The 12,951-nt window shown below is 31.4% G+C and overlaps 1 protein-coding gene across 1 annotated transcript; it reads left to right on the forward strand.

The window, feature by feature from the left end:
• Positions 1–1,407: 1,407 nt before the first annotated feature.
• On the forward strand, positions 1,408–7,701 carry LOC7455780 (ribulose bisphosphate carboxylase/oxygenase activase, chloroplastic). Its single transcript, XM_002299129.4, has 12 exons — positions 1,408–1,910; positions 2,022–2,107; positions 3,005–3,014; positions 3,467–3,529; positions 3,885–3,998; positions 4,346–4,407; positions 5,019–5,073; positions 5,286–5,487; positions 5,958–6,064; positions 6,174–6,229; positions 7,071–7,163; positions 7,295–7,701. Exons 1-12 carry the CDS (start codon positions 1,580–1,582, stop codon positions 7,400–7,402), a joined length of 1,287 nt encoding a protein of 428 aa, XP_002299165.1. The 5' UTR covers positions 1,408–1,579; the 3' UTR covers positions 7,403–7,701.
• Positions 7,702–12,951: the final 5,250 nt, after the last annotated feature.

Below are 12,951 nucleotides of genomic sequence, written 5' to 3' on the forward strand. Positions count from 1 at the left end.
TTTTGTTTGTGATCATTTTTAATTATTTTTTTCAAATTTCATCATCTTCAAGTTTTTTTCTGTCAAATTTTATCTTCATTCCTTTTATTTATTTTTTTTGCAAGTTTTTTATTAATATTTTTCTTTCAATTTCATCCTTTAAAATTAAATTTGATGAGAGTTAAATTTCTTAATTGAACCTATGTCTAGCATTTCACAAGTTGTAGGTTTTAGAGATAATACCAGATTTAGGAGGTTTGTCTAAGTTTGTTTTTTTTTTTTGAGTTTTTTTCTTTTTTTTTTTGGCTTTGATTTTATTGAGTTAGTCCTCTATAATTTGTTTTCAATTTCACCTGTAACTATTTTTTAATCTATAAATAATCTATCGAATTAAAAATATTTTTCAATTCCATCCCTTAGGATATTTTAATCTTTCAAATTTGATATTCATTCTTTTAATTTCTATTTATTTTATTTGGGATTATTTTAATATTTATTTTTAAATTTCATCATCCTTGGGTGTTTTTCTCTAAAATCTTATCTTCATTCGTTGTGTTTTGTTTTTTATTCAAGTTTTTTTATTAATATTTTTTCAATGATTTCATCTTTTAGAATTAAATTGGTTGATAATTAAGTTTTTTGATTGAACTCGGGTCCAGAATTTAACAAGTTATAAATTTTTAAAATTAGATCAGATTTAGAAAATTCGCCTGAGTTTTCTTGTTTTTTTTTTTAAAAACTTAAGTTTTTTTTTGTTCTCTTTCTATTATGTTAGCATTGAGTTATTTGATAATTTAAATAGATTAAAATATGATTTTTAATTTTTTTTTCATTATTTTTTTATTGCTGTTTTTTTTAATATTATTTAAATTATTGTTTCAACCAATGACTCCAAACTTAATTTTTAACCTAATACTTTTTTTACAGATTTTGTTTTTTAATCATATCTAGTAGAACCTATAGACTTAGTTGTAACATTGGTAGATCGGCCCAAATTAGTTACCACAAATAATGTATTAAGATGTGTTTGAAATTATGTTAATAATTTAAATGTTTTTTTATTTAAAATTATATTAAAATAATATATATTTTTTAAAATTATTTTCAACATGAAACGAGTGAATAGATAATAAGAATGTTTGGAAACGCGGCTGCAGTGGCATTCTCAAAAAATTTAATTTTTTTTATTAAAATTTTATATAATTTGTATGTTTTGGATCGTTTTGATATACTGATATCAAAAATAATTTTAAAAAATTAAAAAAAATATCATTAATATATATTTTAACACGAAAAATTATTTAAAAAACACTCATAATCACACTACCAATCACGCTCAATATGTTCAACAGCGAGTGCAGGTTGCTTTTCTTTGAGTACAGAGAAACCAACTTGAAAAGCTGGACCCCATGCACGAAACAAGTCTTGTTATCTGAAAGTTTTTGGACACATAAAGGTACAAAAGCAGTGAACCAGACATCATTCATTTTCATGGCTAGCTACACTTGTGGCGCCAAATAACTCCATAACTGAACCTCACCCACAAACCCCAATCTCCCATCAACAACGACGTCAGCAACAAAAACACAATTGATAATCAATGGCTCTCTTCAATACCCCATCATCATCTCTTTTGCAGACACAAAATTTCTTTACTAGTCCTAAGAAAATATCACCCTTCTTGATCACTGTTTCTTGCTCAAAATCACCATCACAGCCGACGTCATCGCCTTCTCCTGTTGATGATAATAGTGAGAATGAAGAGCCAAAGAGAAGATTATCACAGCAATCATCATGGGAAGCTAAGGATTCAGAGGGAAAAGACTATCTTTACAGGCTAGGAAAAGAAGCTGATAATATGAACATTGCGGTTGGAGCTAGGGCTGGTGTTGTTGATTCTCTTTTTGCTGGAAATTTTCTTGGCAAAGACTGTGGGTTTCTTGTTTTCTTGTTGCTCCCAAAATTTATCTGAGCTTCATTTAATTTCGTTGAGAATCAATTCATGTTCTTTGTTTTGTTTGTGTGTGTTTTATTAACTGCAGCTGATATTGTGTTTGATTACCGTCAAAAAGTGACAAGATCATTTGAGTATCTTCAAGGCGATTATTACATTGCTCCTTTGTTCTTGGTAATTTCCGCTTAGCTATCTTTCTTCTTTTTTAGTGTGGTTTATAGTTCAGTTTATGTAGTGCGAATGAGAATTACTAATACTGTTTGATATCTTGGCTTTCGAATGGAAGTCTGTATGAGGTGAAATGTGATGTGGTGGATTTTTACCCCAAAAGTTTTAACGATCCCTTGTGATACCTTCGAGCACTAATAGTGTAAACAAAATTGCCCCGATATTGCATTTAGATACAAGGCCTTTTGCTCATGCTCTAGTGGAAAGAAAGGGGTGAGGTCAACCCTGTGTATTTGTATGTATTGTTCGTTTGTGGAGAGCTTAGCATTCATGTTTTTTGCACCATCTTATGTTTGTTGTCTTTCCTTTCTGATGAAAATTATGCTTGTAGAGTAAGGTCAGGGTGAAATGTATATGTGCTGGATTTTAAGCCAAAGTAAGTTCCAATTATCCATCCAAGCCACTAAAGAACTGGGATTTTTAATAAGTCAAACATCTCACATCATTGCATTTATACCAATGTCCTTTAGCTCTTGCTCTAGTGGAAAGAAAAGGGTGAGGTTGATCGAGGTTTTATTTTTGAATCTTCAATATCAAGAGAAAGTTCTTGCATTTCAAACTCGGATAAACTCTCTCAACTCTTATTGCAAGTTGTTGTTGGAGCTAATGGGTGACATGTGGAATATTGTCCCTCCAGATTATCTGTATGTATTGTCCGTTTGTTGAAAACATAGCATTCATTATTGTTGCACTTGGCTTGATTCTCAACAGAAGAAATATTTTTGGAGAAATATAGAATCTGCGGTTGCTTTCTTTTTATTATTTTTCCTTTCATCTTGATTTGTCTATGCTCATGAAGTTCATACGTTCATCAATTCTTTATGTCTGCTTTGTTTGTGACAGGATAAAGTTGGTAAGTTCTGTTGATTTGAGCAAAGGTGAAGAAACTATGTTGCAGTAAGAAAAGTTGGTGAAAATGAAATTACCAGTGGCCTGCCCACCTGTCATATTGTGATTTCATTGTTTGATATAGAACACATCATTCGCCAATTGTTATGTGTTTACATGAAAGGGAGGAATGATAGATTTTTATGATTCCGTTTCTTTCCCCTTTTATGCCTAAGTATAAGTGAAATATATGTCAAAAGACAGATATGAGCACCACAAGATATACATCCAAAAAGACAATAAAATGTGGTTGTTAATCTTTGTATCAGTTGTTGCTGATGATTTCTAGACATGTTTGCTAGAGTCAATATCATATTTCTCATAAAACACTCTTAACATGTGTAATAACATTTTGATGTGCTGAATAACCAGAAATACTACTGACTTTCCTCTACACATGCTCTGCTTTTAATGCAGTGTGCCATATTGTGAAGAACTACCTAGCTCATCGTCTGAACGTCAAAGTTCCTTTGATTCTAGGTATTGATTTGCAGCATTTTTTCATTGTCAAGGTTTTGGAGAAAGAGCAGTGCTGGTTAGAGTGTGTCCATAGTTGTCGGTGTTCATTTTTCATGTTTTATTCCTTCTATAAAACCTAAACAAATATCTTCAGTGACATGCTTAACTTATTCTAAAATCATATATTGCTAAACATATTTCCATGAAAAAATATTTTTCAACTCTTAGTAAAGGATGCATATATATTGAATTGAGTTTCTGTTTGAAGCAGTTCTACTCTGAAAACTATTTGGGTGCATGCATTCTTCTATATGAGTAGGATGACTACATAGTTCATGTGTCACTATATAATTTGAGAATTAACGTTTTCTTACAGGTATCTGGGGAGGAAAAGGCCAAGGAAAATCATTTCAGACTGAACTTATTTTTCAAACCTTGGGAGTTGAACCTGTAATTATGTCTGCTGGAGAATTAGAATCAGAAAGAGCTGGTAAGATAGGTTTCTATCATGCTTTTAATAGATATGATGTATAAAGATACTTTTGGGTTTGGACATCTTGCTAAATTCTAATGCCTGATAGCTTTCAACCTTTCTCTTCATACAACAATTATCTCTTAGCTAACACAATCCATACATGATGGTTGAATTGAAGATAATCCTCAAAACAATGGGAGCAAGAAAGTAGGTGGCTGCAAGTGAGAAATTTGTATAGATAGAATGATGTGTGGAATAGTGACACACACTCTTGCATGTAAAGGGAGAATTTATATGTTTATATTTAACCGCTTCCAATTATTACAACATTCCCTGCTAATTAATTTCCCCCCCGCTTACAGGAGAACCAGGAAGATTGATCAGGGAACGCTATAGAACTGCTTCCCAAGTGGTCCAAAACCAAGTTAGAAGCTTTACCACCCTCACTGTTGGTATATGTATGTATAGGGATTTGAAGTTAATAGAATTGTTATATGTGATTCACACTATGATTTTTGTCCTTTTACTTCTGCAGTTGATGCACTGGTCTCACAATCTACTATTTTGTTTGAGTACTTTGACAAACTGTTTGTTACGGGAAGCAGCAATTTTCACTAATATTATGAGCCTAGACTAAGTTCTCTGTACATACGAGTATAAATTAGAAAATGTTATATTGAGCTAAGATGAAAACTCAACTCGCTTGCATATTTGTCAAACACACTTTGATATCTTTCAGTTAAAATCGGTTCATTTTCTTTCATATAGATGAGTGAGAGATGACCTCTGGGTTTATACCTTCTAAGATGTTCTAGTTTATTGTTTTTCTTGGGCTAAGGTAATGCTTAGGTGCTGTCTGTTTTACTGCCAGATGACAGGGTGGGGTTCCCCCCCTTTTCTTTCTGGTGGGGTTGCCAAACTGCTTTAAATATGGTCAACGTTTTGTTTTGAATCCTGACAGAAGTTTCTTGTTGTTTCATATCAATTTCTTTGAGTCAGTAATATAATTTAGTAGCTTTCCGTTAAATAATGCAGGGAAAGATGAGCTGTTTGATGATCAATGACCTTGATGCTGGCCTTGGTAGATTTGGTAAGCTATGGCCTGTGCTTAGATCTGGACTTGGGATTTGAACTGAATTATATGATTACAGCCAGTTAATGAAAACAGAATTTAACTTGATTTCTTCCATTATAGTATTAGCATGTCCAGTTTTGTAGTCTTGGACACAACATTTCAAAATTTTCACTCTTCTGCAATTTTCTTTTTGTAAACTTTTATGACCATTTTGTGTACTTAAACAGGAAATACTCAAATGACAGTCAACAATCAAATCGTTGTGGGGACTCTAATGAATTTGTCAGATAATCCTACAAGGGTTAGTATTGGACAAGATTGGCGAGAATCAGATATCACAAACAGAGTTCCAATCATTGTTACTGGAAATGATTTTTCAACAATTTATGCTCCCTTGATTCGTGATGGAAGGATGGAAAAATTTTACTGGTATATAACTCATTCAGGAATCTTAATGGTTTTACATTTTAGAAATTGAGCCTTGTTCATGTGTACAAGAACCAGTCATTTTTTAAAACATATTTTTTGCTAGCTCTCATTAGTACTTATTGCCAATGAAATATCAAGACGCATTTGGAAAAGGCACCCGTTTGTATCTTTACACACTGACAAGTACATTCGCATGCACATAAGCAATGCGCTCATAGATAGGCATGTCTCATGCATTATATGTGTCATGGATGTTTTAGGAATCCAATTAAACACAATCCAATTAGTAGATGTTGAATGTGGTGAACACACTACCGCATGCTGTCATACACTGCATGCATGATGCACCCACATCACACATATTGCTGCTTTCTTTTTCCAAGTGATCTTGTGGTTTTTGGAATACAGAGATTTTGTGGAGTTGATTGAGCTGTATTATCCACACCAGAAGTATTTGTTTTATGATGCAGGCAGCCTAACCGGGAAGATATTGTGAATATTGTTCACAGAATGTATGAGAAGGATGGCATATCCAGAGATGAGGTTGTGAGCATTGTGAACAAATTTCCTAATCAAGGTACCTCCATTTTATTGATGGATTCTATGGTAAAAAAGAATGCACTAAAAATTAAAGTATGCATGGTTTGATTTATTTATTTTATCTCCTTCTTCATTTTCTTTTTCAGCTTTGGATTTCTATGGAGCTCTTAGGTCCAGAACATACGACAGGTCAATTTCTAAGGTATTTAACTCTTATTTGAATTCTGGAATGCCAGTGAAAATTCAAAATCAGTTCCTCAAAAGTGTCTATATTCTTCCATCTAGCTTTTATCTGTCTGCCTTATGTTTTCAAAATTCAATAAGGAGGAGCGTGCATATATATATATATATTTGAGTCTCTGAAAAATATACAAATACACCAGTATCTGGAATAGCAAAGATACAGGGATAATGAGGTAGCAAAATCCTGAGAAGAGCAAAAGTCCATAAGATGGAAAACAAATGGAGAGAGTGTTTGAATGTGCATGCATGGTATAAAGAATGAAAGAATTTCTGGCAATGGGAAGTTCAGGCTGGAAATGGGAGGGAAAGAAGATAATCGAACGTACCTGTTGTTAAGGACCGTGGGAGGTTGAGCTGAAAACTACGACCATATTAGCAAGTTCACAAGAAAGTTTCTTCTTGTCCACAGGTTGAAGTCCTGTTTTAATCACCAAAACCAGTGTAAACATTCCGCTTTTATTATCTGATTTCCTTCTTTCTGCCATTGGCGAATGTTTTGTGGCCCACCATAGCTTAGGTAGGAAAGTGGCTCGAGGGTATTGGGTCGCTATGAACTTTCGATGTCGATGTTGGTTTTCGAGACAGGAATCTGGGGAGGGATTAAAGGGAGAAAATGATGGAAGGAGTGGAGGAATGGGGAAATGTCTATCGTTTGTCTTGTTGTTTAGATGCTACAAAGAGGAAAAGAAGAACATGAACTTGTTTTCTGTACTGAAAAATAAAACCCCGCTTATTATGATATGTACTAACAAGTCGAGTTGTATGCATAATTCTGTTTTCTATTTTGATTTCCATTGCAGTGGGTCGATGATATTGGAGGTATTGAAAATCTTGGTAAACAACTTCTCAGGCGAAAGAAGGATGAGAAACTTCCTGAGTTTACTCCCCCAGAGGTAATGTATATGAATCGCAACTCTTCTTTTTCGGTCTTTTATTAGGAGCACTGAGTATCTCTCTGTTTTTCACGAATTCTCTGTTTTTCATTAACCATCGAGGCATGAAGTAGTTCTTCCACGTGTTGCAGCAAACGATGGAGGCTTTGCTTGAATCAGGCCACTCTCTCATAAGAGAGCAGCAGCTGATTATGGAGACTAAGCTTTCAAAGGAATACATGAAGAATGTTGATGACTAGAAAGTAGGATGGAAAATGCAGCATCTGAGATTAGAGAAGATAAGAATGAATGAATTCCTTGTTTCCATCTGCTGCGTTTGCAGGAAAGTACTCGTTTATCAGATGAGTTAAAAGAAAGATGCCACATGCTCATCTTGCTGCTAGTTTCCTCTTTACTTCCATGTAAAGTCAGGCAAATTTCTTGACTTGTGGAAAACAAGAAAAGCCTCAAGACAGAATGTAGCTCAAAAGTCAAAATAACAAAACAACTAAAACGGTCAGCAAATTCAGTGGGGGTGATGCAAATATTTTTCTATTTACTGCTAGAGTGTAATTATTTTTTTTTCAATCCAAAAAAAATTCAAATGCATTGGTTTTGGGCTATTTTGTTTTTACACAATTTATTAGTCATTAAAAAATAAAAGATATATATCTTTTTAATTTTTTAAGTATTCTAATTACCTTTCATATCAAAAATTATTTTAAAATTGGCACACAAATATATTTGTGACTTTTCATCTTCTTAAATTTTGTAAAATGACAAGCGTCCATGAGTTTTTGGTTTTTTTACTTTAAATTTTTTGTTATTACCATGCTCATAGGGGGCAATTTAATTTTTTACATTGATTTTATATTATTTTTTTTTTAAAATTGCAAGTGAAAACGTACGTATCAATACTTGTGAGGTGTTCATGTACTTTGGGTAATGCATAAAGCAAAAAAATATCATCATATCATGTTATTAGATGTGCAAAAAAATTTCATCAAGTCATGTTATTATAAGCACAGTGATATACTTTTCTTGTTGATGTGACGTGTATTGATAGTGGTGGAGTGGTTTATTATTTGTGGAATTTCTTTTTTTTTTTTTTTTCTTCCTTTAAAATTACATGTCGATATTCTTTGTTATTAATATTTTAATTTCAGTTCTTATTTTTTTGATTTATAATTTTTGTGCTTGATTTTTTTGTAAAAAAATTATTTGTTTTTAATCTCATCATTCAATCTTAATTTGTTATATATTATTTTTTCCAATATGATCCTTATTCTTTTTTATTTTTGTTGTTATTTTGTTAAAATTATTTTTCTTTTCAATTTTACCCTCTAATAAAAAAATAATATAAGTGCACTCAAATTTATTTCTTGTTTTAATTTCATTCTTATTCTTTTAATTCTTATTTTTTATTTTAGATTCTTCTATGTGAATTTTTTTCCTGATTTTATCTTTCAGCATTTAATTTGTTTGAGATTGGGCTTCATATTTTCTCCTTATATGTTACTTACAGTTTAATTACCTTGATCATGTATTTGAAAAGTTAATGGAGGTTGGCATTCTTTTTTCTTTTGGTTTATTTTTTTTATTTCATAGTTCGACATTAGTTTTTTTTAATTTTAAAATAGCTTTTTGATTTTTTTTTTTATTTTTTTAATCAGGTTATCATGATCTTATGATATGAGAAATAGACTTGAAGAATTAACCCGAGTTGATTTATCTTTTATTGTTTAAGTTACATGTTAAATCACATTGACTGAAACTAATTTTTTTTATCCATTTTGTTTACCCAATTCCATCATTCCATATTAATTGGCCAAGAATTGAACAAAATAGTTTTTCCGTTTTTGGAAAAAAGTTTTTTCCCAAATCATTTAATTGTATTTTTTTATTATTATTATTATTGAGAGAATTGCACTTCTTGTACACACCTTTCTGATTTCCTTTTCTTGGACTCCCTGTTCTTTCCTTCCTCTTAAAGAGAGAGTTTGAAGCTGATAGGCTTTTGCTGCCTCTTTACTTCTGTATTCAGTTGTAATTTATACAATGTTACGTGTAACAAAGTGGAGAAATTTAAGCAGTAGAGATTACACAGCAATTGCTACTAAATCAGAGATTTGATCTGTGCATCTGCTTAGGAGATCCTTGCTACTGGTTTTTGGCTAAGTCAGTACATGCTCTAACACTCTTTCCCGTCTTCATTTCATCATTATCCCGTGTCATCTTATCATTAATTTTGAATCCAGTGATCTGATTTAAGTGATAATAAGCTGGTTCCATCTAAAGATCCATGCGATTCGTTGAGTTTTTGGCCTAGGCTGATTGAAGTAGCAGGACAAGGGACAATCCCAGAACTTGCTGTAGCTTTAGTCACATCAGAGGGGGGACAAGAGCCATCTATCAAGGACTTGTATTCTCATTTTATATCATCCATGCATGGAACAAAATGGACATCGCCTAATTTTTCTGAGAAAACAGCAAGGATTCTTCATTCTTTATGCTCAATAGCCAATGGCTGCATCGAAGAGTGAAGATCTCAATCACATATTCCTGCCTATCCATTTTGCCTTGTAGATTTTACTGATATACGTTTGCATGCATATCCAAGGGCACAAAAAGAGCACAAATTAACCTTCAATTCCCAGGATGCATCAGTTGTCTCTTTTGAAAAACACAAGAATCTGGTTTTTGAAGAATCTAAATGTTTCAAGAAATCTACCCAAAGCATCTTGAATGTGTTTTGGGACTTCCATGCCTGTGTCAACCATGATGTAACCCCAGACAAATCATCTACCCACCTCGACAATACTGTTTTCAACACGAGCAGGTCTTTTAAAGAGAAGCGTGTTGAACACTATATTCTCTTGATCAGTTTTGGTGGCAAGAACAATCAAGATTATCCACAAATCATAGAATCCAATGCTTAATCTAGGAGGGATACTAAAACATGTCAACTCTCACCCACTCACACTGACGTTGCATCAGAAAATATATTCACTTTCTTTTAAAAGCAAAGGTCACCAATGGAGCTGTCACTTGGAAGCTCCTGGAGCCATGGGATGGGATATGAACATCAACTTTGTAGAGAAAAAAATAAAGCCAGAGATGAAGGACAGGCACTAATGGTGTTTCTTATCCTCTCTCATTGGCTTTGAGTTTGGAAAAAATGAGCCGCAAAGTATGCGCGAGAAAGGAATCATCGTGCCTGATGATTTTGTAAAGGAAAAATGTCAGAGGAGGGTCGAAACAGTAGGGTTCAAGTTGATCAATCAAGTTAATTAATAATATTCAAATAAATATGATTGGTTTAGACGGTATGCCTTGAGTAAGCACGCATAGCTTTTGGTGCTTTCGTTGCAATTGTGATAAAAGCATTCTCTTTTCGTGGTGCTCAAATTGGAATGCTTCCATGGCGGCCTTCCATTTCTCTGAACATCATTCTACCGACGAATACTCCCATCATGGAAAAGGCAATGATATGATGCTAAATTGACTCAATTCTACACCATCCCTCGACCCAGAAACTTGCATTTCTTAACTCTTTGTTCTTGCAACTATCCATCAATATTTGAATGATGGACAAAAATATAAAATAAATATATTTTTATGGATTTTATACGTTGAAAACTAAAAGTATACATAAACACGTTAATTTCCACTACCAATCTTTTCTATTCCAAAACAATAATCGAAGAAAACTTTTATTCTTTTGTTTCCTCTTGTTTCAATAGTAATATTAAAGAATATATCAAAGTATTTGTCTCTTGCTTGCCGTGAGGATATCGGGAAGTTTCTTCGAGGTTACTCTGTTTTTTTGTGTGGATTTAATCGAAGAAAAATATATTGACTTTTCCTCGTCCAAACTACAAATTAATAGAAGCTTATTCATTTAATTAGATCATTAACGTAAGAAATTAATTATGTGGTGAACCAATTAAGTTCTTGTGCATGTTAATCATAGAGTAAATCAAGTAAAGTAAAATACACTAAAGTAAAGTTAAAGGAGGCTGCATTTTATTTTGTTTTATTTTTAAAAAAAGCTTACTTTATAGATGCATTGCCCATAGAGAAAAGTGACTTAATTAGTTTCTATAGTCTAAAAAAATAATTAATTAGTGTTTTTCAAATTAGGTATTCAATTCTTATATTTTTTTAAAAAACTCATTTATAATTTAATCTCTTTTTTTTTTCATTTCTTCCTCTTTCCAATTTATTTTATTCTTATTTTTTTTTTAAAAAAAGAGAGTAAAGTAAAGATCAAATGACAAAATAAGTTATAAAAAATGATATTTTTGACAACAATCAATTCGCCTTTTGCCTCCTCACGTTGATTATCATAATTAGCATCCCCAAATTATTATTTTTAATCTTTTCAACAATTGATTTCCAATAGGAAGGGATAAAATATATAATCACAACTATTGCTTTGTAAATTAGATAACATTTGGTCTTCTTATCTAATAATAGCGAAAAAATTATTTGTTTAATAAGATATTTTTTGTTTTTGCTCTAAACCACATATATTTCAAACATTAATTTTTGTAGAAATCAAAATAATTATTTTTTTAATTTATTTTATATGTAAAAATCTATCCCACAACAATTTTAATTAAATATATATATTTTAAAAAAATCTATTGCAGCTAAAAATATTTTTTAAAATAAAAAATACAAAAACTATCACAATACAGAGCATCCACTTAAAGAGTGTTCGAGAGTGTGGTAGCAGTTATCTTTTAAAGTGTTTTTTTATTTAGAAATATATCAAAATCATATATTTTTTTTATTTTTTAAAAATTATTTTTAACATTAATATATTAAAAAAATTTAAAAAAATTAAATTTAAATAAAAAAATTGAATTTTCATAAAAGGTGTCTTAGCCTACTTCTCTTGGATTTCAAAAACAAAATGTGGAAAGATTGAAAATAATAATAAAGGTTAAAGGAGATGGGACGTATGGACCACGTAGGATTAACAATAAGCATTATGCAGGTTAGGATTGATTAATTAGGTGAAGAGTCTATTAATTATATAATATTCAAGATTAATTATGTTAATTAAATTCACCTTGTTGGATTTAACGATCCAAACACTACAAGAGTCGGATGGCAATTATTCTCTCCTATTTCTTATCATTCGAATGGGGCATTTTTATAGGGTGTTTTCTGCCATCACTTCCATGTTGCTATCTATCTAGAAGGACACCAATTTTGTTAATTATTAGTTTATTTTAAATCGAATTAATTTTGAAGAATAGCATGGTATGAAAAATGTCAAGAAATTGAATAAAAAAAATCATTTACATGTAAATATTTGAAAATCATTTATTATATATTCCCTTATTCAACATTGACCATAAAATTTAAAATGTATTGTATAATAGGTTTTATAGTCCTATTTTTCTATTTACTTGTTTGAGTTTTTTTTTGTTCTTACTCAGGTATCTTCACATCATTTTAAAAGATAAGACTAGTTCCGTTCGGAGTTCGTGACTACCCCTTCTAATAAATACGCTTCCTGAGAATTTCAGTTGATTATCCAAAACTTAATAACATAGAATATAAATGAGATTGTAGAAACTCAAAATTATTTTAAAATCAAATTTATTTTATGTTTTTATCAAACAGATATATTTATATCTTATATTTTCAAACACTAATCAAAACTTAGTTGAAAAGTTACTTGACAATATCTTGAGAAGTTTAGGTCAAATTTCGCAATTAAGTGGAGACAAATAAAAAGAGAAAAATAAAGAGAACAGGAAATAAAAGGAAAACAGACAAATGGTTTCCAATT

This window comes from Populus trichocarpa, chromosome 1 (assembly GCF_000002775.5).
Source record: "Populus trichocarpa isolate Nisqually-1 chromosome 1, P.trichocarpa_v4.1, whole genome shotgun sequence".
Lineage (NCBI taxonomy): Eukaryota > Viridiplantae > Streptophyta > Magnoliopsida > Malpighiales > Salicaceae > Populus > Populus trichocarpa.